The 23543-nt window shown below is 49.9% G+C and overlaps 1 protein-coding gene across 6 annotated transcripts in view; it reads left to right on the top strand.

Annotated features, from left to right (window-relative positions):
* The first annotated feature begins 466 nt into the window (after window positions 1-466).
* DHX30 (DExH-box helicase 30) overlaps window positions 467-23543 on the top strand; it is a 29822-nt gene continuing 6745 nt past the window's right edge. The window contains exons 1-10 of one of the 6 annotated variants that reach the window (XM_047095996.1): window positions 467-593; window positions 2675-2769; window positions 3438-3544; window positions 4663-4717; window positions 9592-9687; window positions 10803-10831; window positions 16884-17014; window positions 17654-17764; window positions 21983-22284; window positions 22782-22902. In XM_047095996.1, the coding sequence (XP_046951952.1) occupies window positions 3520-3544; window positions 4663-4717; window positions 9592-9687; window positions 10803-10831; window positions 16884-17014; window positions 17654-17764; window positions 21983-22284; window positions 22782-22902 (870 nt within the window). In that variant the 5' untranslated portion in view covers window positions 467-593; window positions 2675-2769; window positions 3438-3519. Of the gene's footprint in view, window positions 594-2674; window positions 2770-3437; window positions 3545-4662; window positions 4718-9591; window positions 9688-10802; window positions 10832-14911; window positions 15120-16883; window positions 17015-17333; window positions 17495-17653; window positions 17765-21982; window positions 22285-22781; window positions 22903-23543 lie in introns of those variants that run through there. The other 5 variants (XM_047095998.1, XM_047095997.1, XM_047095999.1 and 2 more) reach the window with 5 other exon arrangements.

Consider the following 23543-nt stretch of genomic DNA (forward strand, 5'->3'; position numbering starts at 1 on the left):
AGGGGAGATGGAGAGGAGAAGAGGCGTGGCAACGAGCTGTGGCGGGGAAGGCGAGTGGAGGTCCGGAGCCCGAGCTGGATTTCGTTCCTGGCTCAGCCCTTGCCGGCCGGGGGCCGTGGGGCGGGCGCGCAGAGGACGCGAGAGCCCTCCAGCTCTCACACTGCGAGGGGCTGAGGCGCGGCGAGAGGGGCGCCATGCAAGACCCCGGTCGCCCAAGCCCGCTCCCTCAGCGGCCCCACCGCTACCCGCGCGCCCACCCCTTCGGCGGCTCTGCCGGAAGTCCCGCCTGCGCCCGCCGCGGCCGCCCCCCATTGGGCCCGGCGCCGGGGTCTCGCCGCGGGTTGGCCGTCCGGCGGCGTGAGCCCTGGAAGGCTTCTGCGAGCCCCTGCTGGGGGACCCTCTGGAGACCCGCTCAGAAGCGGGGTTGCCGCGGGAGGCGGAGCGGGGAGCGTCGGGGCTACCGGCGGGACTTCCGCCACGGGACCCGGAAGGGGCCGCGCCGCCGCTGGTGGGAGTTGTAGTCCGGCCGTGGTTGGGGGGGCCCGCGGCTCATGCGCGGTGCACCGAGGCTTGTTTCACATCTGTAACAACAGGTGAATTGGGCTTTTTATTCTCCCCTTTCGTGTCCCCTTGAGGAGCTTGCCGTGGCCGGGGGTGGTCGGCGCGAGGAGGGGCCCGGGTCCGATCGCCGGCTTGGCGGAGAGTGGGGCGGAGAAGCGGGCGGGCCCGAGGAGCAGGCCGGGCATCCTAGGCCTGCCCGCGAAGCCGGCCCAGCCGAGCCGTGGGCAGCCAGGCCTCGGCCTGCCGTTGCCATGGAGCCTGGGCGGGGGCGGGGGCCAGGCCGGTCCGCCGGGGCGGGCCTGGTAGCCAGGGGCTCCGCGGGGACCGCGGGAGAGGCCGCTTCATTGGCGCAACGACGCCTCCGCCTCAGGGGATGCTCCGTTCCCCGAGGCAGGGCCTGGAGGAAGCCCCCGGAGTGCCCCGGGACCTTTGTCTGTACCCCGTGCCGCCTGGACCGTTCGTCCAAAGGGAGGCCTGGTGCATTCTGGTCCCCCTCGTTTGCCCCTTTTTGCACCCACCTTGTCACTGGGGGAGGCCAAGGGGTGAGGTGTTCTTTGTTTGCTGGTGGTGACTTGCCCCATTTCGCAGGGGAAGACCTAATGCATGTTGGGTCCTTTGTTTGCACTGAACTGGAGTCCCAGGGGTCCTCAGAACCCCCAAGCCCCGAGTATGGCGTCAGCATGCTGTCTAGCTAATCCTCGGGTAGCAACATTGGTCACCGTAATTGTGATGTTGCAAGGCAGAGATTGTCCCACTTTGCAACCCCAGTCCACAGGGGCTTGCCGTACACTGTGGCAGGTGGACTGCAGATGGCCAGGTGCAGACTCTCAAACTGTTTTTGGTTGCAACTTACTGGCCACAGGGAAAGGAGACATTGATGGTTTCCCTTGGTGTTTCTTTGAAGGCAATAAAGCCACTGTCATTGTGGGTCTTGACTACATCTTACAATTAAATCTTGGAGTTTTGGAGTTTCCAGGAGGGAGGCCTCTTTTCTTGATGGAGTTTATGGGAGTGCTCTTTATTTGTATAACTGTTTAAGATGCGGGAAACACATCCTTCACTGTATTTTTTATCTGTGTTAGGTTGTCCCTTTGCCTCCAAAAGATGTTTATTCTCCCAAGCGTTTTAGCTTATGTAGCCATGGTCCAAAGTTTATCAGTTGGACCCTTCTTTCCCCTTTCAACCTTTGTGTCACTATGAAATATTATTTCCAAGAATGAACCATGGGACATCTAGGCAACAGCATAATATCACGGAAATAATAAAAATACTGCAGTATTAAGCGTGTGAAGCTTTGGAGTCCAGTACCCAACTGCAGGTTTCCATTTTGCCCTGAGGCAGCTATGGGATCTTGGGCAAGTTGTGTGACTTTCTCTGGGAAAATCTGCCTCTATTTCCTTCTCTGGGAAAGATCATTTCTGCCTCCCTGGGTAGTTACATAGATTAACTGCTATAAAATCTATGGAAGTACTTTGTGAACTATAAAAATGATATTCAATGTCTAGTTGTTATTTTCTTCATCTGGAAGAGCTTGATCTACCTTAGATAGGGTTGTGTTAGAGTCAATATAGGATTAGAACTCAAAACTGAAGCAGGTTGGGGTCCCTGGGTGGCTCAATCAGTTAAACGCCGACTTCAGCTCAGGTCATGGTCTTGCGGTTCGTGAGTTCAAGCCCTGTGTCGGGCTCTGTGCTGACAGCTCGGAGCCTGGAGCCTCTTCAGATTCTGTGTCTCCCTCTCTCTGCCCCTCTGTTCATGCTCTCGCTCTCTCTTTCAAAGAATAAATAAACATTAAAAAATTAAAAAAAAAAAACTGAAGCAGGTTTTGCTCTGGGCTCAGAGAAAATATTTTCAGGACTACAAACCCCTCTTTACCATGACATCTCTTTCTTGGTATCTTTGCAGGTGCTGGTGTAGGGTAGCTCACGATTTGATGGGTCGTGAGTGGGTCATGGCAGGTCCTGAAGTGAGACCAGTGTGTCCAGTGTGTGTTTCACGCTATTAACAAAATGTGTCCTTGTTGTTAGAGTTAGTAATGAATTTCATTGTCTGCAGCAACTTTATTTTCCCTGCGGGTCCCATCACTCTAGTGACCCAGGCTTCTATTTTCTAGGAGGAGGCCCAGCCTCGTGATGAGGAATAGCAAGGAGAGAATTCAGCTCCAGTTCAAAAGCCTACAAAATCTGAGACTGTCACTGCTCTTGTAAGGTAAGTTGATTTAGCCATGCACACATAGCAGTGGTGGATCTCATGCTCAGCCACACTGTAAAGCAAAGGCATGCATTAAATCCACTTGTGACTATCTTGGAAGACATTAGTTAGTCGTTATGGAATCTTTCTGTCCTTGAATCATCCCACAGTGACTCTACCTGGAATTAAGCAGTGTTTCATTATGCAAGAAATCTTGACATAACATTATTTTACTTATCTCTGAATTATTTAACAGAAACTCTGCATCATAAAAGTTTCCAATATAATTATATTTCAAGGAACACAGCTTTTTTTTTTTTTTTAAATCTCTATGAAATGTTCTAGAGTTCAGTAAAATATCTCTGAAACATCCTATCTTGAATATCATATGTATTTTTTAGGCCAATACAGGTAAAGATAGTATTATGTGAGCCTTGGAGAGGGTCAGGGACTTTTTAAAAGCAAAACTAAGAGTCTGTTTACAAGCAAATTGATTTACTCTTTCTTCGCAAGAAAGTATTGTCTCAAATAATAATCATTTACATGTTTTGGATTTTTATAGTACTCAGGTTTTCTTTAAGATTAGAATCTCAAATTACACCCTTTTTCTTTTAATTTGGGTAGAAGGAGTCTATAGAATGTAACTTCTTAAAATGAATTGTGTCCTTGTTGATATTGTATTGAAGTTTCCTCTCTGAGCTACCATATCCTATCGGCTGAAATTTCCGGCATCCCTGGGGGAGAGGAGGCCATCAGGGCAGACCTGCTATGGACCTGAAAGATTCGGCCCCAGGTCAGCCCTCCACCCCTATCCCCCACGATTTGAGAATGAGATGGGAAGGCAGTCAGGAGCAAAAGTGTAGGCCCCATTAGACTCCTTGCAATATTGGACATTATCCTGATTTGCTAAAACAGTGTGTAGATTTTTTTTTAAATTTTTTAAAATGTTTATTCATTTTTGAGAGAGAGACAGACACAGAGCACAAGTGGGAGAGGGCAGAGAGAGTGGGAGATACAGAATCCAAAGCAGGCTCCATGCTCTGAGCTGTCAGCACAGAGTTCAATGTGGGGCTTGAACCCATGAACCGTGAGATCATGACCTGAGCTGAAGTCAGATACTTAACCGACTGAGCCACCCAGGAGCCTTGTGTAGATATTTTTAAACTAAGGCCACATAAGGTTATGCACCAGCCCAGGAGTACTACATTATTAAGAACATCTATAAGTGAGTTTGAGTATTTTTTAAACAAAATCAATAAACTGGAGGTGTTATTTATTTGTATGCGTGTATGATTTAAGTCTCTAGGTGTACTCTTCAGTTAAATGATCAAAATGCACCAAAAGTTTTGCTCAAGAGTTGAACTTCAACTTAGTATTTGTTATCTCATAGACTCTACCGTGAAGAAAAGCTTTGTATCTTGAATCACGGTAGTTACTCTTGATATTGCTGTCCGGTCCCACCCCTAGGGGCTTGACCTAGTTGTGTGAAAGCCCAGTAAACCAGTTTGTCTATAAGGCACTCGTTAGTCCCATTTGCTGATACCACATGAGGAAAGGGGTCCATGTAGAATTTCCTTTCTTCCCAGAAGTCCCAGGAAAGCTGCAAGTACTGTGATGAAGTGGAAATATGTCTCTCAGGATAAAATACCTCTCGTTCTGTTTAGCAGGGTTCAGGGAGTTTAGGACAGAGAAACGAAGAAAGCTCTTAATGAGTAATAAACAAAGACATGTAATTACTCTAGAGTGGAGATGGTCCTTCCATCCTTAAGAGTGGGAGCAGCAGTTGGGACTCAACAGTGAAGAGCTTCATTTTTCTCACCTTCTGGAAAGTGCTCTCTGTGTTATTGAAGTCTTCTCTGTGGGATCCTGGACCAAGAATAGTAACCATTGCCTCTCTGCCCTCCTTCTTAGGATTCCAGCTTTCCCTCCTGGCCAGAAATGTTCAGCCTGGACTCATTCAGAAAAGGTAAGAATGTAGCTGTGCTGGTGACCTCATGCTCTTCCTCCCTGTGACAGGCAGCTGTGAGGGCTATGAAGATCCCTCACCAGTGTGTAGTCCTTAGACCCCTTTTTTGTATGACTTTCCAAAGTCCTTTCTCTGCCTTCCTCTCGCACGGGGCTTATAACCTGTGTCTGAGTCCTTGTCAGAGTACCTGTGTTCATTTGCCGCCCCTCCCCCCGAATATCCTCTCAGACACACTCACTGCTTTTTGAAATCCCGTCTCTTTTTCTAAGCCAGCGTTTTACACCATTTCCTCTGTGAACCATTCTTGATTCTGTCAACCAAATGCAACCTCTCCTCTGTCTGATTTCCTCAGCACCAGATCTGTACTTTCTTGTGCTTAGTCTATTCTTAATTAATCTTTGCATCCCTAGATTAGAAGCTCCCTGTAGCCAGGGCCTGTTGGGCTCCTTCATCGTCCGTTGTACCTGGCACAGCATTGTGCACAGGGTAGGTGTCAATAAATGCTGGTGGAAGCGGATTGAGTCATTTTTATATTAGTGGTTGTAGAAGCTGGCAAGTTTTGGAATCAGTGCTCTCCAGCAGATTGGGTAAAAGGGTTGCATAAGCAGTGTCAGGACTGAGCCATGGCTGGGCCGAAGGGTAGCATTCATTCCTGCTTTCAGGAAGTGCTGTAGCTGGTGAAGTCTTCAAGGGCCGTACCCCAGGGAGCTTTGCATATCTTAGGAGCATGACTTTTCTTCTTTAAGGGAACAGTGAGTAAAAGTCCTTTGCCTCTATTGAAGCTGACCACCAGGCACCTGTCTAGCATATTTTACAAATCAATGAACGCCATACAGGCCTTCCATAACTGCTGATTAAAAAGGTCCTCCCCATTGTGTCTCCTCTCCCACTTATGTTCCTACGGGCCTGGAAAACCTTGCCCTAGTGCTGCCTGTTGAATGGGGTCAGAAGGAGGGCTGGATATACCGGAGCTCAGAGCAGCCTCTTCTTGCCTCCTTGTTTGTTTTTAGCCACCTTGTCTGTTTTCATATTGCATGAAAAAATTCATCTCTGTCATCTTGGTTTTGCTGGTTAACTATCTGAAAAGGGAAACATTGGGTTTGAGATTAGTGTGCACAGCACATTTTGAGCTGAAAATTAAGTACACTCAATTGCCTTGTGTTTACTGGTTAATCAGTGGGCTTCATTTTCCACCCACTTGTGAAAGTTGGATGCAAATAAGTTCTCTTATGGTGGGAGTGCCTGAATGGACAGCACTGATTTTGTAAAGAGGTAGGAGCCCCATGGAATCATAATCCTTCTTTTTTCTGCATTACTTAACTCCCCCATGATAGGGAGATGGTGAGAGTGAGAGAGTTTGGGGGCAAAATTCCTGTATAGCATTTGTGATTTTTCTTTCTAGGCTGGGGATTGATTTGTTCAAGAGGCTTTTCATCAGGGGTGACACGGTTAGCATTCAGTTTCATGGGAGACAACAGCCTCACTGAGCAAAAGTTCTGGAGCCAGATGCTTGGTTCATGTCACACTTCTACACCCTTGGTGGCCAAGGCTGGAGGCAGGTGTTTGAGCCTCTATGCCTCCGTTTCCTCACGATGTAAGTGGGTTGGATCATAGTACCTGCCTCGTCGGGTTGTTTTAAGGATCAGATGAGTTAATACGTGTAAAGAGCTTAGAACAGGGCCTGACACCTGGTAAGTTCACAAGCCATGGTACTAAGTAGCTTCAGGATGTAATAATCAGACATAGTCTGATTTAGGACCTTACTTTCCACACAGGTAAGTGTTATATTCTTAACAACAACCATTTTATGCTTGAAGGTCTCAGGGTAAACCATTAATCAGAAAGTTTACTGCCTTGAATATTTTCCTTCAGGCAAACGTACCTTTTCTTTTCTGACTATAAGGCTGACTGCTCTTTCCTGTCTTCTGAAGGCTGGTATCACTTGTGGTTTGCACCATAACCTTGACAACTGGTCATGTGTGGCCTTGTGACATTTTTCTTGTTGTGTAGGACTGTTCTTTATCTCTCACGGAGTTTTTATGTTTCTTTGCTCCTCATGATGAGATTATTAGCTCCATAAGGTGTCACGAATCTTGAAGGGAAACGTCACATAGTGGAAAGCTTGAGTCAGACTGGCTGGGGTTCGCATCTGGTCCCCACTCACACTAGCAAGGTGGAAACTCCCTGATCCTGTTTCTCAGCCTCTATCTTCAGAGGTATAATGAAGATTAGGGATAATATAAGAAAAGCACTTGGGTGTGATCTGTCCCTAGCCCTCAATCTTGAGTTGGCAGGCCCTTGATACATGTGAATAGATTGATCTATTTGAGGTACAGCTCTGTAGCCAGTGTTTTTTGTTTGTTTGTTTAATTTTTATTTAATTTTTTCTATGTTTATTTTTGAGAGAGAGACAGAGAGACACTGTGTGAGTGGGGGAGGGGCAGAGAAAGAAGGAGACACAGAATCCGAAGCAGGCTCCAGGCTCTGAGCTGTCAGCACAGAGTCTGACACGGGGCTCGAGCTCACAAACCATGAGATCATGACCTGAGCTGAAGTCGGATACTTAACTGAGGGAACCACCCAGGCGTCCCTGTAGCCGGTGTTTTGCAGGAGAGTGACAGCCTGGCCTCAGCATGCGGTGTGCTGTGTGGCTGCACGATTGATCACCTATGTACGAGACGCTAGAGCGGAGACAGCTATGTGTCAATGATGTTTTCTTGTACTCGGGAGCTTACAGTCTCAGTGGGATAGGTCATTTGATGGATCCGAAGGCAGTAGCCATAGCAGTTCCCTGCAGCACTGTGGACAGTGGCCCCCTGGGTCTGTGGTTACTGTCTTTTCTCTTACGTAATTCAACAGAGCTGCCAATGCCTCCCAACTAGTGTGCATGTGTGCCTGGTAAGTGGCCTGTTACTGTCTTTGCCAACATCCCAACACAAGTTTCTTGTCTGTCAGCAGTAATGCCATCAGAATCAGGCCTCAAAGAACAAGCTGAGTCTTTTACAGGCGGCACAAACCTTTGAAAAACACTAGATCAACAGCAAGAATGTGCAATTTTCCTCCAGCTCCACGGTCAGAAGAGGGCCCAGTGATGTTGTAGGATTATAACACCCCCCCATTACTGAAAATGCTTAATGAAACAAATAATCATCAAATCATTTATTCTTTTTGTTTGTTTGTTTTCAATCCAGCCTCCCTGGATATGAATGAGAATCCTGCTCAAACAGGACTGGAGAGGTTGAGCTGGTCATTTTCCACCTTAGTTTCAAGATAAACCTTGATCCTAGATACTTTGTTCCAGAATACCCTACAGGCATTTCTGCTGTAACCCTGGGTGTGTGTTTTCTGCAAAATCACGCACCTCTGATACTCTAAGAGGGCTTGTGGGAAAGACAGAGTTGAGACAATAATACAGCTGCACGTTTATGGCCGGAGTGTGAAAGCAGCAGTCCCTGGCACCTGGGAAGATGCTTTGGACTGCCGAGGCAGGCAGCTCAACGTGATGCTAAAAATGTGCAAAGTGCGTTCTAACGGGAAGAGCTGGCAGATGCTGAGGCCGTGCAGGTGGCAGTGGAGCTGTGAGCCCGTGGGGCTGCCACTAAGGAGTGTGTGCAGCTGGCAGTGTGGGGGAGGAGGACCTCAGTGCAGGTACTTGCTTTTCCCTCCAACATTTTATTATGGAAATTTTCAAAACTACTGAAATGTTGAAGTCATTGTATAGTGAACACCCATCTGTCCATCACCTCGATTCCCTATAGGCACTCCATTTTAATTTTTAAAAAATACAGTTGGAAGGGTCTTTTGTTTTCCTGCTCTAAATTATAATTCTACTTCTGCTATTTCAGTCCCCTTGCCTTAGGAAACTCAACATTCGAACCAAGTGTTCTGTTTTACTGTTATCATTCCCCTATGTACCAACTGTGTACAAGCCAATTTGCATTATGGAAATGGGTATCACGGTAGCAGAACAGACTGCTGCTTAAGCATGTAGTGTGTGTGGCTGTCTCTCTCTGCTCCTTTCCTGCTCCATTTAGTGTACTGAAATTAGTGGGGCAAAGAAAGCAGAGAACTCATGCACCCTTTCCCCCAGACCCAGTGATTCTCTGGTGTTGTCACCATGTAGGTGATGTTAAACACATGGAGCCTTACTTACCCATACATGCCCACCTTCCCACGGGACAGTGATGTTCATGTATATCAAAGTTTTGGAACTTAAAAATGTGCTTTGTAGGCCACTGACCTACAAGTAGTATTTAATCTGCAAATGAATGAAAGTGTTTGGAGTGGCAAGTCATTAACTTTTAGAAAGAGGGAGAAGACTGGTAAGTGTGGGTCTGGTCTTGGCTTTCAGGGAGGACCCCAGCAGTCAGTTGGTCTTCTCTTGCCCATTTCTTAGAGGGAAAGAATAATTTGAGATCTGGTAGCTAATGTGGTCATCTGGGAACCCACAGCAGATACAGGGAGAGCTACCGTAAGTGGATGACAGATAAGGGGATTTACACGGTACCATGATTTTTCAGTTTTTAATTGTTTTCCTGTCTCATCCTCATAATTCAAGACTATAGAGGACGATGTGGGATGGGTATTGAAGTCATATAAGGTGGCTTTGCAAACAGGGAGAGTTGAGGGCTCTTTTGAGAGTCAGGAAGGGATCTCTACAAAGCTATACTATATCACATCCATATAAAACAATTGCCTTCTTTTTGTGTGGAATTGGTGGCACTGTTTCTCAGAACCTGTGACTGGCTCAACAAACCGTCCAGCAGCCCTGCTGCCCAGAGCTCCTCACAGATGCTCTGGAGTGAGTCTGTTCAGGGGTCTGTAACTGGGAGGGGTGAGAACATGTCACCCTGATGCCCTCTCTCTTTCCCCAGATCGGGCCCAGCACAGGCAGCGTCAGTGCAAACTTCCCCCACCCCGCCTTCCACCCATGTGTGTCAACCCTGCCCCTGGAGGGACCATCTCTCGAGGTAAGGGAGGAGCCTTGCCTCCAGCATCAACTTGGTCCAGGGTCTGTGGGGAGGTGGGTGGTAGTGGGAGCCCAGGTACCAGGGTCATGGTCCTCTGGAGACCAAGTGAGAAGTGGGGCTAGTGGAGCTGTTGGAACCCTCAGGGGAGAGATCATTTGGAGAGGTCTGGGTTATTTCATGATCCTTGGCCACGTGGCTTAGACCCTATGGTCTCATCAGGCCTCCTTGTGTGACCAGGCATAAAGCCTAGGCTCAGTCTGGGTGTTCAGCACTCGTGTGGAGAATCTGCAGGGCTTGGATCTTCTAGGCAGTTCCTGGCTAAGGTGGTTTAGAAAGGGCAGGGTGCTGGTAGCAGGGCCAGAACAGAAAGCCCTAGCCAGGCCCAGTGTCCTCCATCTTGGAGGCTTTGGGGATGCCTGGAAGATCCCCTTCTATCACCCCCCATTCCTCAAAGCACTTTACTGACATTAAAATGTTTTTTTAGTCTGTATGGCAGGGTAGGCTCTCCCTTTGATTGGGGAGAATGTCAGAGCACCCAGACAGGTGATAACTCACCTCAGGTTCCACTGGAACCCAGGGATGGGCCAGGAATAGGACCCAGGGAAGCATCTCTGCCTGTGAGCGTCTCCTCTCTTCCCTCAGACTTAGCTCTTTTCCAGGTCTGCTAAGACCAGTGCTCTTGGTGGCTTCTTGCTTGTCCTGACAGCTGCCCTTCTCTGCCCCATTGGCTGCCTGTTCACACCCCTACCCCAGCTGCCTAGTGGAAGAACGCTAATTTAGATCACAGAGTCTTTGCCTCATGTGGAGACAGCATTCCACTTTAGGTTCTGTCTGTAAAGTGCTTTGAAGGTCAGGAGCTCAGGAAGGGTCGGGGAACACAGGGCACCTCAGTTTGCACAGCACATGCTGCTGCCCTATTCCCATGCAGTTTCCACATGTGATGCCCTCCTGCTGCAGTGGCCCTGACTCCACACAGCAGCATAGAAATAAATATTTCCAGCCCCCTTGGCCATTTGACTTAGATATTAGAGAAATGCCACCCCCCTACCATTACCAAAACAAGAGTTGATTGCCCTTTTTTTTTTCTTTCTTAAAATGCCCTGTAACTCGAAAAGGCTGAACGTTAACATTTCCAACATGGCAGGTGAGTGGCTTTGAGAGTGTCAGATGTGCTGTGGCTAAGCTTAAAGATGGTTAGGTGGGATGAACCAGGCCGCATGACTAGGCACTGCCTCCTTGAGCACATGCAGAGAAGGCTGCTGTGCTTGGTGGGGGTGGGGAAAGGGAGGCAGCTGCTCCTGGTGGGGGACAGTCCCTGCACTGTCTTCCCTGGAGGAACACAGACCCCCTGAGCCCGATTGTCTCCTCACAGCTGCGCCTCCAGAAGGCATCTGTGGGTGTATGTATCTTTGCCTCCCTTCTCTCTCTCTCTCTCTCTCTGTCTCTCTGTCTCTCTGTTTCTTTCCCTCTCTCCCTAAAAAAGTTTCTTGCCTCCATTTCTTCATCCCAGAGGCAACAGACCTCTTAGTCCACCCCTGACTGTTGGACCTTTCTGCCATGCTTTCTGATTCCCTGGAGGCCTCACTGGTGCCTCTGCCTTTAAGAAGGAAGTGTGTGGCAGAAATGGTCTCTCTGGTGTTCAGATAGGAAAACAGCACTCAGAAATGGTGGCCACTTGAATAGGTTTGGTCCCATCAGGGTCAAATTTGGAATTGGAAAGAGCTATCACCTCCTTTCGCGGTCTACCCCCACTCTACTGCCAACCTCTTACCAAGGCCTCTTTCGTAAAGGGGGAAGAACTTAAGAGCCTCTTCTGCCAGTCTTTCCCACCTACCCGGCTGTGAGACATAGAGCACTGGAAAGTAATAAGGGATAACACCCCTTCTGGCAGGATCCTGGGGCCACAGGACTAGTCCTTCCTGTTCATTCCCTCATTCAAATGTGTCCCCTCTTCTTGGTGCGATAGATTTACCTTGGGGACCCTGCTGTGGCTTTACATATATGGACAGAAAAGCTGTGAGGATGGGTAGTGTGGTCAGGGTGGCCACCTGGCTCCTGTATCTACCTTTGCCTTTCTTGTTGCCAGCCAAAGGGACCATTTCTTGCCATTTTGATCATCCACAAAATCTGTGGTTGAGTCCATTGACGAAATGTTGGCTGAGACACTCCTTCTCACTTTCTCTCCAGAAGTTCTCCGGTCTGCCCGAAGTCTGGACTATCTTGGGCTTCCTCTTTTTTTTTTTTTTTTTTTTTTTTTAATGTTTATTTTTGAGAGAGAGAGACAGAGCATGAGCTGGGGAGGGGCAGAGAGAGAGGGAGACACAGAATCTGAAGCAGGCTCCAGGCTCTGTGCTGTCAGCACAGAGCCCAACGCGGGGCTCGAACCCACAGACAGTGAGATCACGACCTGAGCCGAAGTCAGACGCTTAACTGACTGAGCCACCGAGGTGCCCCTTGGGCTTCCTCGTAATTGCTTTTTCCTGGGGCTTCTGAAGTTTAGGGTCCTAAAACATCCTCCTGTGTATTCAGCAGATCCTTTACACTTTAATTCCACACTGCCAGATGTTGTTTAGCATATTTAGTACCAGATGTCATGCTTGATTCAGAAATGAACAGCGAGATCCCTGAGCCAGTGAAACGTCTTTTTTCAAAAGTTTCTTCCTTTTCACAGGCAAAGGAGTCACTCCCCAAAGAATGGAGAGTGGAGGAGAAGTCTTTAATTTTGGTGGAAAGCAAGAGGGCATACCTGAGCCCTTCTAACTTTCTTCAAGATTCTCTAAGGCAGGAGTCGGCAAACTTTCTTTAAGGGTTGGAAAACACATATTCGAGGCTTTGTGGGTCATATGGTTTCTCTTGCAGCTCCTCAACTCGGCTGTTATAATGCAAAAGCAGTGATAGATAATACATAAACAAATGAGCATGGCTATGTTCCAATAAAACTTTATTTATAAAAATAGGCAGTGGGTGGATTTGATCTGCAGACTATAGTTGTGCAGCCTCTGCTTTAGACCAAAGGGGAGAAGATCACAAAACCAGAAGGTTTTCAAGAGCTAGTATAAGGGTTACCCTCATTTTACAAAAGGCAGTGAGGTTTATGGAAGTGAAATATTTGCTCTAGGTGATACCAGCTATTAGAGCCCAGGTGCAGTAAGTGAAATAGAAAAGGGGGACAAGGTCCCTGAGGACCAACTAGTTGGTTGGTATCACGTGATGCTTTTTTTAAACATAAAATTTCAAACATCTGTTTGAAATATGTTTTTTGAAATAGATAAAATAGCATAGTAACACCCCCTTGGCCCACCCATGCACTTATCACCCTGGTTGAACAGGGTGTCTCTCCCTCCACTTTGGCCCCTTTGGGAGCAGATCCAAGAAATCATAGCATTCTCACCTCAGCCTAAGTGGCTGTCAGAGTGCTATACTGAGGGCCTGCTGAATGAAGCACCATGATGGGCCCAGGGCCTGCTTTCAGGTGTGTGTGGGGGGGGGGGGGGGGCGGGGCGGGGGGTCAGGGAATGTCTTTCTGTCTAGACTTTTGTTTCCTTCAGCTTTCAGAAACCACAGTTTTCAAAATTTGGCCTCAGCCCCTAATGCCATGACCAGTCTTGGTAAGCCTCTCGATTCTTTTGAGGGAATTTGGGCTGATAACAGTCCTTGAAAACTATCCTGAAGCTGGGTGGATGCCTTGGCTTTTGGCAAATTAGAGTGCCACTTGCCCAAATTCAAAGCAATTGTAGAACTGTATTCTGCCCCAACGGTCTTGCCACCTCAATGTGGATGATCTAGATAGGGGTGTTTGATACAGATGGTGGTATCCCCTTGTGAGGTCAGCCCACTGCTGCCAAGGCCACCTTCCCCTTTGCCCCTTTGCTGCTAGAAGCTCTCTGAGGAGGGAAGGGAGGAACTGGAGTTGAAGCTGCCCCACCCTGCCCTGGGTCTGTCTTTAAGGGATCTGTCCTCTCTTGTCTCAGACCTCAGTGGAGGGACTTCTCTAGAGCGCTGTGCAGAGCCGCCTTCTAGACATTCCCATTTCATCCTGACCAGAGCCATACCAAATGAGTAGAGCAACTATGTCCTCATTTTCCCAACTGATGAAATTGCCCAAGGTTCACAGCTGGCAAGTGGCAGAGGTTGGACTAAGCACAAATATTAAGACTTAAATCCCATGTTCTTGACACAGGCCAGCAATTCCAAGTGTGGTCTCAGACCTGTAGTCTCATTATCATCAGGGAACTTGTTAAAAATGCAGATTCTTGGGCCACACTACAGACCTAATGAATAAGAAACCTTGTGGGGCGGGGGGTGGCTTCCAGTAATGTTTTCACAAGCTCTCCAGGAGTCATCAGAGTCAGATCTAGAATTATAAAACAAACAAACAAACAAACCCAGCCCTCGCAGCTTATCCCCAGCTGCACTGCCAACCTCTAAGCCCCTCCCTGTCACTGTCACTGCCCCAACATGCAGATTCTGTGTCATTCCTAGCCGAGCCAAATCTCTGTTCCTCAGTGCCATACGAGGCAGAAGGGGAACGAGCCTGGCTAGAACCCAGGCATTGTAGTTTGGAAACAGAATTCCATTTGGCTTTCAAACAAGTAAAAAAAACAGCAGCCTCAGACTCGCACTGCTGGACCATCTCAGTTCTTGGCCACGCTTTCCAAGTCTGGTATTTTTCACTTTGACTCCAGCCCTGGGATTAAAACTGGTCTTATGTTCAAGAGGTCTTGCCTGTCCTGGATGCAGATTCTCCATCAGGGTTACTTTGTAAGCCATTAAATGAGATGGGGGTGCCCTGGTTTCGCAGTTATCCTCACTCTTAGGTCTGGAGTGCAAGCAGTTTGTCAGGGCACGTGAGAGGTATTTATGAGCAGTGGGCGGGACCTAGAAGGAACTTGGGAGTTCATCTCCTTGGATGGACGATGAACTTTTCCCAAAAAGCCCCCTTACGTCTCCCTGCCCCCGATTCAGACAACGAGCCTGTGCGTTTGCGTTTGCCGGGAGAGTGAATTCACCTAGGTGCCAGCGGTCCCAGGCTGCCCACGAGGTGATGAGCCCGGGGGGCGCGGGAGGCTCCGGCTGAGTGGGCGGGGAGCGCGGGCTCCGAGAACGCCTCCGCCGGCCCCCACCGCCGGTCCTCCCGGCCGCCAGGGGGCGTTCGGGTCGCTGCTCCCACCCTCCAGCCCCATCCCTGCAGGGCTCCGCGCCCGCGGGGGCCGGCGGGAGCGCGATGGCGGCCGCCAGGAGGTTCATGGCGCTGGCTGCCGGCGTCGCTCCGCGCCTGCGACCGCCGGGTCCCCGCGCCGCCGGGCGACAGGGACGCTCACGCGGCCTGTCGTCAGGCTGCGCCCGCCCCGATCACACGAAGGAGGCCGCCGAGGCCGAGGCAGGGGTGGCCCCCAGCGGGCCCGGGGAAGGCGACGGAAGCATGGTGAACGGTGAGGGCGGGGGCGGTCGGGCCGCGACGCCCTTGGCTCCCGGGGCTTGCAGAGCTGGGGGCGCGTGCCGGGGTCGGGCTTGGCGGGCCGGGGCCCCTCTCTGCTAGGGGCCGAGACCGCCGGCCGCCGGCGGGCCGCAGTGCTGCTGTTGTAAAGCTCAGTGTGGCACAGGCCCAAACGGCCCCCCGGCGCGGAGGTTCGGGGATTGGAGCGCCTGCACCTGGCAAGAATAGGTGAGAGGCGCGGTACCTCGAGGGCGCGGGGAAAAACAGGAGAACGTCCGTCTCTCGCCCGAATGGGTGGTCAAGGGTTAGAACATCGAGGGTAAGCACACGCTCACCAGTGTGAGAAAGAACCCAAAATACACTTGGTACTTGAGGACCTGAGGTAGAGACCGAACGATTCCCATCGCTGTGTCTCCTGAATAGCCCAGGAATGAGACTGGTGAGAGCATCCCTGCCTAGCAGCGATGGATAGAGAGAGCCAGCCTCCTCCGGCCCTGTAGAGCTGGAGGGGGCACCAGTGCGCATCTGTTGTGCCTGGGGGTCTGGCGGGCCTGTTAACTTTGGGTCCCTCTGTGGGAACCCCTTTGAGCCTATTTAAATAGCGGTCTGAACGCTTGAATCTCAGTTGCTTTATAAGTTCTTTAGAGGGATGCATGGTCAGGCAGAATTCTCCCTCATGGCCAGTTGTCACAGTCATCTGCTGCAAGGAAACAGTCTCAGCTCAGGAATAAAATTACGTCAGAACTCCTGGAGGAGCTTTGTCAAAATACAGTGGCTTCCCCAACATCACCACCATTCCTAAGTGTCTGATGAGGATCAGGGTGGCCACTTGCTCTGAAAACTGTCCCTAGGTGATTTATGACTGATGCATGCAGGTGCACATGAACAAAGTTTCTTTTGGGGGCTGGTTTAAAGCTGAATATAACACCAGAGACTGTGGGTGGAGAATGAGAAGGCTTCCTGTCACCTCTGCCAGTCTCTGACCCTGCATCTCTCGAAGGGCCACTTTGGTGCTTTGGGGCCCTTACTTCTGATTTTAGCCACTCCCAGCTAAGCCTGGTGTCTGGCACAAGCTGCTTCTAGTTGGACATCTCACCCATTTGCGCTCTGGGATTGATCCAAAGTACAAGTGAAAAACAAGCGAGGTACTTCTCATGATGCCTGCTGCATCCTGCCTCCACTTGACTCCAGTGAACTTGGGGGAGGAATAGCTTATGCAGAGGTCTTGGTTGTGGAGACCTCTGATCAATATCCCTACACATAATCTGGCTCTCAGAGGCCTTTCGCAGGGTGCCGAGGTACAGTTGAGGGCTGGGGCCTGGTGTTCAGACTTTGTGTGTCTTTTGTTTTAGGAGGGGCCTCGCATTGTCTTATCTCCAGTTTGTGTGTGTGGTGGATTTTTGTTTCGTTTTTTGTTCGGTACCTTCTTTGAGACATCAGACGAGGGGGATGTGTTGCCACCTAGGCTTCTGTAGCTGATATGTTAAATCAGGAGCTTGTGGGGAAGAGGATGCTGGCTGGTTCTCCTCTGTGGTGTGTGGCTCACTGGTCTTTCTTCTGGAAACGGTTGTGCAAGTGGGTCTGGTCACGCACTGTCCCTGAAAACCATGAAGCCGTTCCTCCTTCTCCAAGATGCTCCCGGGTGGTTTGGGGTCACAAGCCAACATCCTCAGTATCCAGCCCAGGGTTGTCCTGATACGTACCCCATGGGTTTTTTAAAAGAAAAAAAACTATAATGCTTTTGTTCTTATTTTCTTAGCTTCTAGGGACCTATTAAAAGAGTTCCCACAGCCCAAAAACCTTCTCAACAGTGTAATTGGAAGAGCCCTCGGCATCTCACATGCAAAAGACAAATTGGTCTACGTGCACACGAATGGACCGAAGAAAAAGGTAACTCACTGGTGGTTGGGAGACGTGTTGGTCTGACTCTCAGGAAGGAGGCTGGCTGCTGTCTTCTCCCTCAGGTTTCTTTGTCAAGGAGGCCATAGAGTGGGTTTTGCGAATTGTACATGGTCAGCAGAGAATCTCAAAGCAAAGCTAGGTTTGAAAAAGAGCCTGGTTTAGAGAAGGGGGAACTCAGGGCAGGTGAGGCGAGGAGTCTGTTCTCATCTTGTGTGTGTCAGGCCTCTGTACTGATCCCTGGTTTTGGTCCCCTGTTGACTAACTGGGACTGCAGAGGGTTAGAGTTGATAAAAATTCCTGTTCCTAGAGTCTTGTAGGTCCTGGGACCCACAGAAGCATGCAGGCAAACCATTCTGAATGAAGATTTTTAACAATAAAGATGGGTCCCACCTTGCTCTCTGGCTAGAACATGGCACTTTGAAGAAGCCAAACATCTTGAGGTGGGATGAACGGCTTGAGGACGGGAAGGTTAGAGCCTCACGGGGGTTAGCCATGGGCGTGGGGTGCTGCCTGCACTCGGCTCTGCTGCCCGCAGGCCCACAGCTGTGCCGTTCGCACTCCGTGTGATTTACAGCAGCTCTGCAGTCTGGAAGGGCGACCATCCTCATTCTCTCTTCTCTTTCCCAGAAAGTCACCCTCCACATAAAGTGGCCCAAGAGCGTGGAGGTAGAAGGCTATGGCAGCAAGAAGATCGACGCTGAGCGACAGGCTGCGGCCGCGGCCTGCCAGCTGTTCAAGGTGACCCTTCCCTAGCAAAAGCCAGACAGACCTCCATCCACCCTGGGAAATTCCTTGCCCCTGGCTCTGATGGTCTTTCTGGTGCCACGTGCATGTAGGTGGAAGCTGACAGTGTCCACTCACTCACCCGTCCTTCCCACCTTGTGGTTCTTTCCTTGCTGCGCAGCCAGCAAGGGAATATTTGCTGGTTTGGTTTGTTTTTTTTGCCTCTGTGGTTACCTACCTCCTGTGGTTTCAGAAAAGACAGGAGAACTCTTTATGAAAAATACTCCCGTTGTACAGCACCAGAGCTATACTTTGCGTTATTTTGTGTGTGTTTTCGCTGCACCCACACAATTCTCTCTTACTTGTAATGGAAGCATGGTTGTTGCTACCCTCACTTCCTGGTGGTCGGGCATGGGCCGCTTTTAGGTTCTCGATTACCTGGTATTTAACTAGACTTTCAGTGTTGCCTGCCAGCCTTTCTGTCCATCCCTACTTGGCTTCCTCTGTGGCTGCGCCAACCATTGCTCTTCCTTAGGCTCCTCAGTCTTCATTTCTGCTCCAGTGAGGACAAAGCTGTAGGATGCATATTCCTTCAGATTCTCTCCCACTGAATCCCTAGGCCTTTGCCATCCCTCCTTCCTTCCTGCATCTGAGGAGGAAAGGCCCTCTTCCCAGCCTTGGCCCCCCACACCACCCTTCTCTTTTCTCTATCCCCTTTCTGTGTCTTCTCCATCCCCTCTCCTGTCCTTTCATTTAATTGTCGGATCCTTCCTCTTGAGTCTTTTCAGTGGGCTTCACGCATACTTCAGTGTCCTGATCCCTCCCGTCGGCCCTGCTCCCATGGTTTCCAGAAAGCACACAGCTTTCTGTGCCCATGGCTTGCATTTTTTCCACTGCATTGTTGTGGCCCTTGTCCTGTTTGCTGGTTGCCTTTTCCCCATAGTGCGTGACAAATAGCAGTGGTCACCAGGCGATTGTTGATGGACTGGAACAGTGCTCTTCCAGGCCAGCCTTTCACAGTTCTCGCTTTGCTTGAATGTTTCGGGCATAGCTTCCTCAGCCCCTGGATTACTTCTCCCTCTCCTCCTCTCTGGGTCACTACAGGCTCCTCTTCCTTTCCTACTCTCTGTGAACATTTCTTCTTTCTCTGTCCCTTCTTCCTGGGGGAAAGCTTGTCTCTTAGAGGTTCAGTCAGCCTCATTGCCGAATTTCTCAGACACCTCCATCTCTCCAAGCAGCTCTACCTCCAGGAATCTCTCCTGCGGGGAGGGTGATTTTGACTGCCGTGGACATTTGGGAATGTGTGGAGACATTTTTGGTGGCCACAACCAGAGGAGTGCTACTGGCATGAAGCCGGGGATGCACAGCATGGCCCCCACAACAGAATTACCTGGCCCCAGATGTCCTTAATGCTGAGGGTGAGAAATCCTTCTCTGGATGTTGAAGGCAGCCTATATGCAGCAAGTCATGGTCACGTTTCTCTCCTCCCAGCCCTTTCTCTGTTCCCGATCTACGCTCAGCTCATAGCCTCTTTTTTGCATATACGTTTGTTGAATTGTGGTAAGTTACACAAAATATAAAATGTACTGTCTGGACCGTTTTTTAGTGAACACTCCGGTAGTATTAAACCTCATGCAGCCAATCTCCAGAACTTTGTCGCCTTGTAAAACTGAAACTCCATACTCATTAAACAATAAACACCTGTTCCCTGCCCCCTCAGCCCCTGACAGCCACCATTCTACTGCCTGTTTCTGTGAATGTGACTCCATCAGAGACTTCATATCCTCACACCAGTGGAATTGTACGGTATTTGTCTCTGTGACTGGCTTATCGTAGTTCGCATAGTGAGCTCAAGGCCCGTCCGTGCAGCCTGTGTCAGAATCCCCTGTTTAAGGCTGCATAATACTCCATCAGAGGGATACACCAGACTCTGTGTATTCATTTATCCATCAAAGGGCCTCTCTGGTTGTTTCCACCTTTTGGTTATTGTGAATAATGCTTCTGTGAACATGAGTGTCCAAATAATCTCTTTGGGACGTGGCTTTCAGTTGCTGGATCGTACGGTGGTATGGTAATATGGTATGTGTGTAGCATGTAGCATGGCATGCTGTGTAGTATGGTAGTCCAGGTGGAGGAAGTGCCATACTGTCTTCACGGTAGCCGTAACATGTCACATTCCCACCAGCGGCGCACGAGGACTCCAGTCTCTCCTCATCTTTACCAGCACTGTCTGTTGTTTTCCCTAATGGGTGCAAGGTGGTATCTCATGGTTTTGGTTTGCATTTCCCTAATGAGTACTGATGTTAATCACCTTTTCTCTCCGTCTCTCTTTTTTTTTTAAGGTAAATTCCTAAATTTGTGTTAACCGCACACTGTTTTCCCAGTATGTAAAACATCGTATAGGTTAGCTAAAAAGGACAGAATGCAGCAAAAGGCAGTGCTTGCTTTTCCATCTCCAGTTGTTGTCCCTGTCAGAAGAGCGGTATGTCGGCTCTTCACAGCTGCCATAAGCATATTCTCTCACCGTATCCTTTGTATGTCTTCCCCTTGAGAAATGCACAGCTACAAATTACAGGGAGCTGCACTTGGGCCAGGTGGGGCCTCCTTCTGAGAAGGGACTGCTTTCATACACTCTTTTTGACCGGATGAAGTTAAAAATGTTGCAAATGCCCTAGAGCAATATGAAACCACGCTGACGAGGAGTTTGTGGAAAACTAAGTTCCACAGTCAAAAATACAGTGATTGCTTCTCTGGGGGAATTCTTCCCCCAAATGTACCTTGATCAGGAGGGAGCACATTTTGAGGATTTGTGCCTGTAGGTATCATTTTATGCCATGCTGCAGAGAGCTGTAGTTTTTGAGAATGCTTTGCTTGTGCTGTTGACCGTTTGTCTACCTTTTCTGGAGAAATGCCTGTTGAAGTTCTTTGCCTGTTGTTTAATCGGAGTGTTTTTGTTGTTATAGGAGTCCTTTATGTGCTCTGCGGCACCCAGCCTTTTCGTTCCCCAGTATCTATACTCACGTCCCTTGGCTCTTTCCTTCCCCCCCAAACCAGATCATCGAGCATTGCTCTTGTGCTTGGTGCCAGTTGCCAGCAACACAGAGGTGACTGCGTGTGTGCTTGGCAAGCGTGCAAGAAGCTTATCCAGACTTTGATTGGAATTCTGTTACCTGTCTTCATCTAGCTTCTCACTTTGTGGTTCCTTAGACCCTGGTCATCTGCATTTCTGTTCTGCCTCGTGGATTCTGTTTCTTGGGGGCAGGGACCAGGTTCCATCTCTTCTAATGGTGCTCAGGGTAACCAGCGTGTTGCTTCGTATGTGCTAGAGAGTCAGCATGTTTTATTTGGTACTCTGTCTAGAAAAGAATAAAGCTTTATTTCAAAATAATGGATTTTGCATGAATGGCTTTATAAGCATCCCAGGTTATTTCTAGAATACATTCTTAGCGTAGGATTCTTATGTCAGGGATAGATCTGTTTTCTGGTGTGGGCTCCATTTTCCCTAACTGCTATATTCACTGAAGCTTTTTGGATCACTTTGTGAATGCATCTGCTTCCCCATTCCCTGGGGGTTTTTTCTCCCTTCAGTTTTTTGTTTAATAGGTGTAAGAGCTTACTTTGTCTTTTTCATGTGTCAGAGCTAGATTTGTTTGTTTATCTTAAGGGGAGGGGGGTGCAGAGAGAGAGAGAGACAGAATCCCAAACAGGCTCGGCTCTGATAGCATAGAGTTTGACTCAAGGCTCGGATTCCCAAACCATGAGATTTTGATTTGACCTGAGCCAAAATCAAGTCATTGGATGCTGAATCAGCTAAGCCACTCAGGCACCCCTTCAGAGCTAGACTTTTTTTTTTTTTTTTTTAAGTGTATTTATTTATTTTGAGAGAACAAGTGGAGGATAGTCAGAGAGGGAGAGAGAGAATTTCAAGCAGGTTCTGCACTGTTGGCACAGAGCCCAGCATGGGGGCTCAAACACATGAACTATGAGATCATGACCTGAGCTGAAACCAAGAGTCAGACGCTTAACTGACTGAGCCACCCAGGCACCCTCAGTGCTGGACATGTTAAGGGCTCTCTTGATGTCTAGTCCTGGACCTGGGGCTGAAGCAGGCAGACAGGTACAAAGGGGCTTGGCTCCTGCATAGGGGACTTTTAGTGTAAGGGAGCAGGTTCTGGGCGGACTGAGGTGTGAGAATGGACCCTCACGACATGCCTTTTGCCCCCACCCCCCCAGGGCTGGGGCCTGCTGGGTCCCCGAAACGAGCTGTTTGATGCAGCCAAATATCGTGTGCTAGCCGATCGCTTTGGCTCTCCGGCTGACAGCTGGTGGCGCCCAGAACCCACCATGCCACCTACTTCCTGGCGGCAGCTGAATCCCGAGAGCATCCGGCCAGGGGGACCTGGGGGCCTGTCCCGCTCCTTGGGCCGGGAGGAAGAGGAGGATGAGGAGGAAGAGCTAGAAGAGGGGACCATTGATGTCACTGACTTCCTGTCCATGGCCCAGCAGGACTCCCACACCCCACTCAGGGACTCGAGGTAGAGCTGGACGTGGGGGATGCAGGGAAGCTGGTTGCGCCTTGACGTGGGGATGGGAGATGTTCCCTGGGAGCCTTCTCGGAGATGGGAGGGCCCCCGCTTCACCTCAGCCTGTGAGTCCCATTGTTCATTGGTACATCTGCCGTTCCTGGGGAAAGCGGTCTTGTACGGCGTGGCTGGGCTCATGCAAAACGGCAGCGTGGACCCTCCGTCCAGCTCACACTTGGGTCCCTCCAAGTCCCAGCCACTACTCTGCCCCTGGGCCCCTGCCCCCTGTCCTCAATTATCCGTTTGGGGAAACTGAGGGAGCGTCAGTCATGCTGTGTTTCTGAGAGGATCACATGCTGAGCGAAGATGCCTGGCCTGCCATCTTTTCCATGCCTCCTTGCTGCCTGTTGCACCACTGCAGTGTCCTACCCCCGTGGGCCTCAGAGCCTGAGGGGAACTTGGCCTGGGAAGAGATAGAGCTTTTTCACCTAAACTTTTGGTCCTCCCAGGGGGGGTTCCTTTGAAATGACAGACGACGACAGTGCTATTAGGGCTCTGACCCAGTTTCCACTTCCCAAGAACCTTCTGGCCAAAGTGATTCAGATAGCAACATCGTCCTCCACAGCTAAGGTGAGTTGGGTATCCTGGAGTGTGTGGGGTGGGGAGCTGGCTTGGTTATGTGTGATGGTGGAGGATACCTGTACCTTCAGCCCGTACCTAGGCCAGTCACGGGTCTGGGGTTCTTGGCCTGTGAGGAGTGTGAAGCAGCCAGGACGGAATAGACATCGGTGTAGGAGCTCCGGGTGGGCTGGTGCCGCGGGAGCCGGAGACCCAAGCTTGGTCCAGGGTGGCTGGGAGGAGTGGGGTGTGTGTGGCGCTGTCTTGCCGAGGCATGAATTTCATCTCTGTGGCCGGGCTCAGGGCTTCAGTAAGCACAGCTTCTCTCCAGGGGTAAGGCCTTCACGCACCCCCAGGATGTGCCTGGTTCTGGCTCATGCCGACTGCTCACCCCACAGCTGCCACCCTCCCTGTTGTCTTCAAAGGTGCTGAGAGCACACTAGGCTAGGAGGGTGGGTGGCGGCATTGTCCAGAGGCTGTCTTCTTCTCTGAAACCATAGGATGGCCAGAGAAGCCAGCCCAGGCCTAGGGATCTGCAGCCCTAGAGGGGCTTCCTTCTGCCTGTACGTTGGCCCATCTCACGTGGCTGATGTTTGGCACCTGCTAAGATGGGGGTTAATTCCATGACTGGGTTCCTTGGCATTCTGAGGATG

Source organism: Lynx rufus, unplaced genomic scaffold (assembly GCF_022079265.1).
Source record: "Lynx rufus isolate CCGP_SWC_20201006 ecotype Redwood Valley unplaced genomic scaffold, mLynRuf1.p SCAF_4, whole genome shotgun sequence".
Classification (NCBI taxonomy): Eukaryota; Metazoa; Chordata; class Mammalia; order Carnivora; family Felidae; genus Lynx; species Lynx rufus.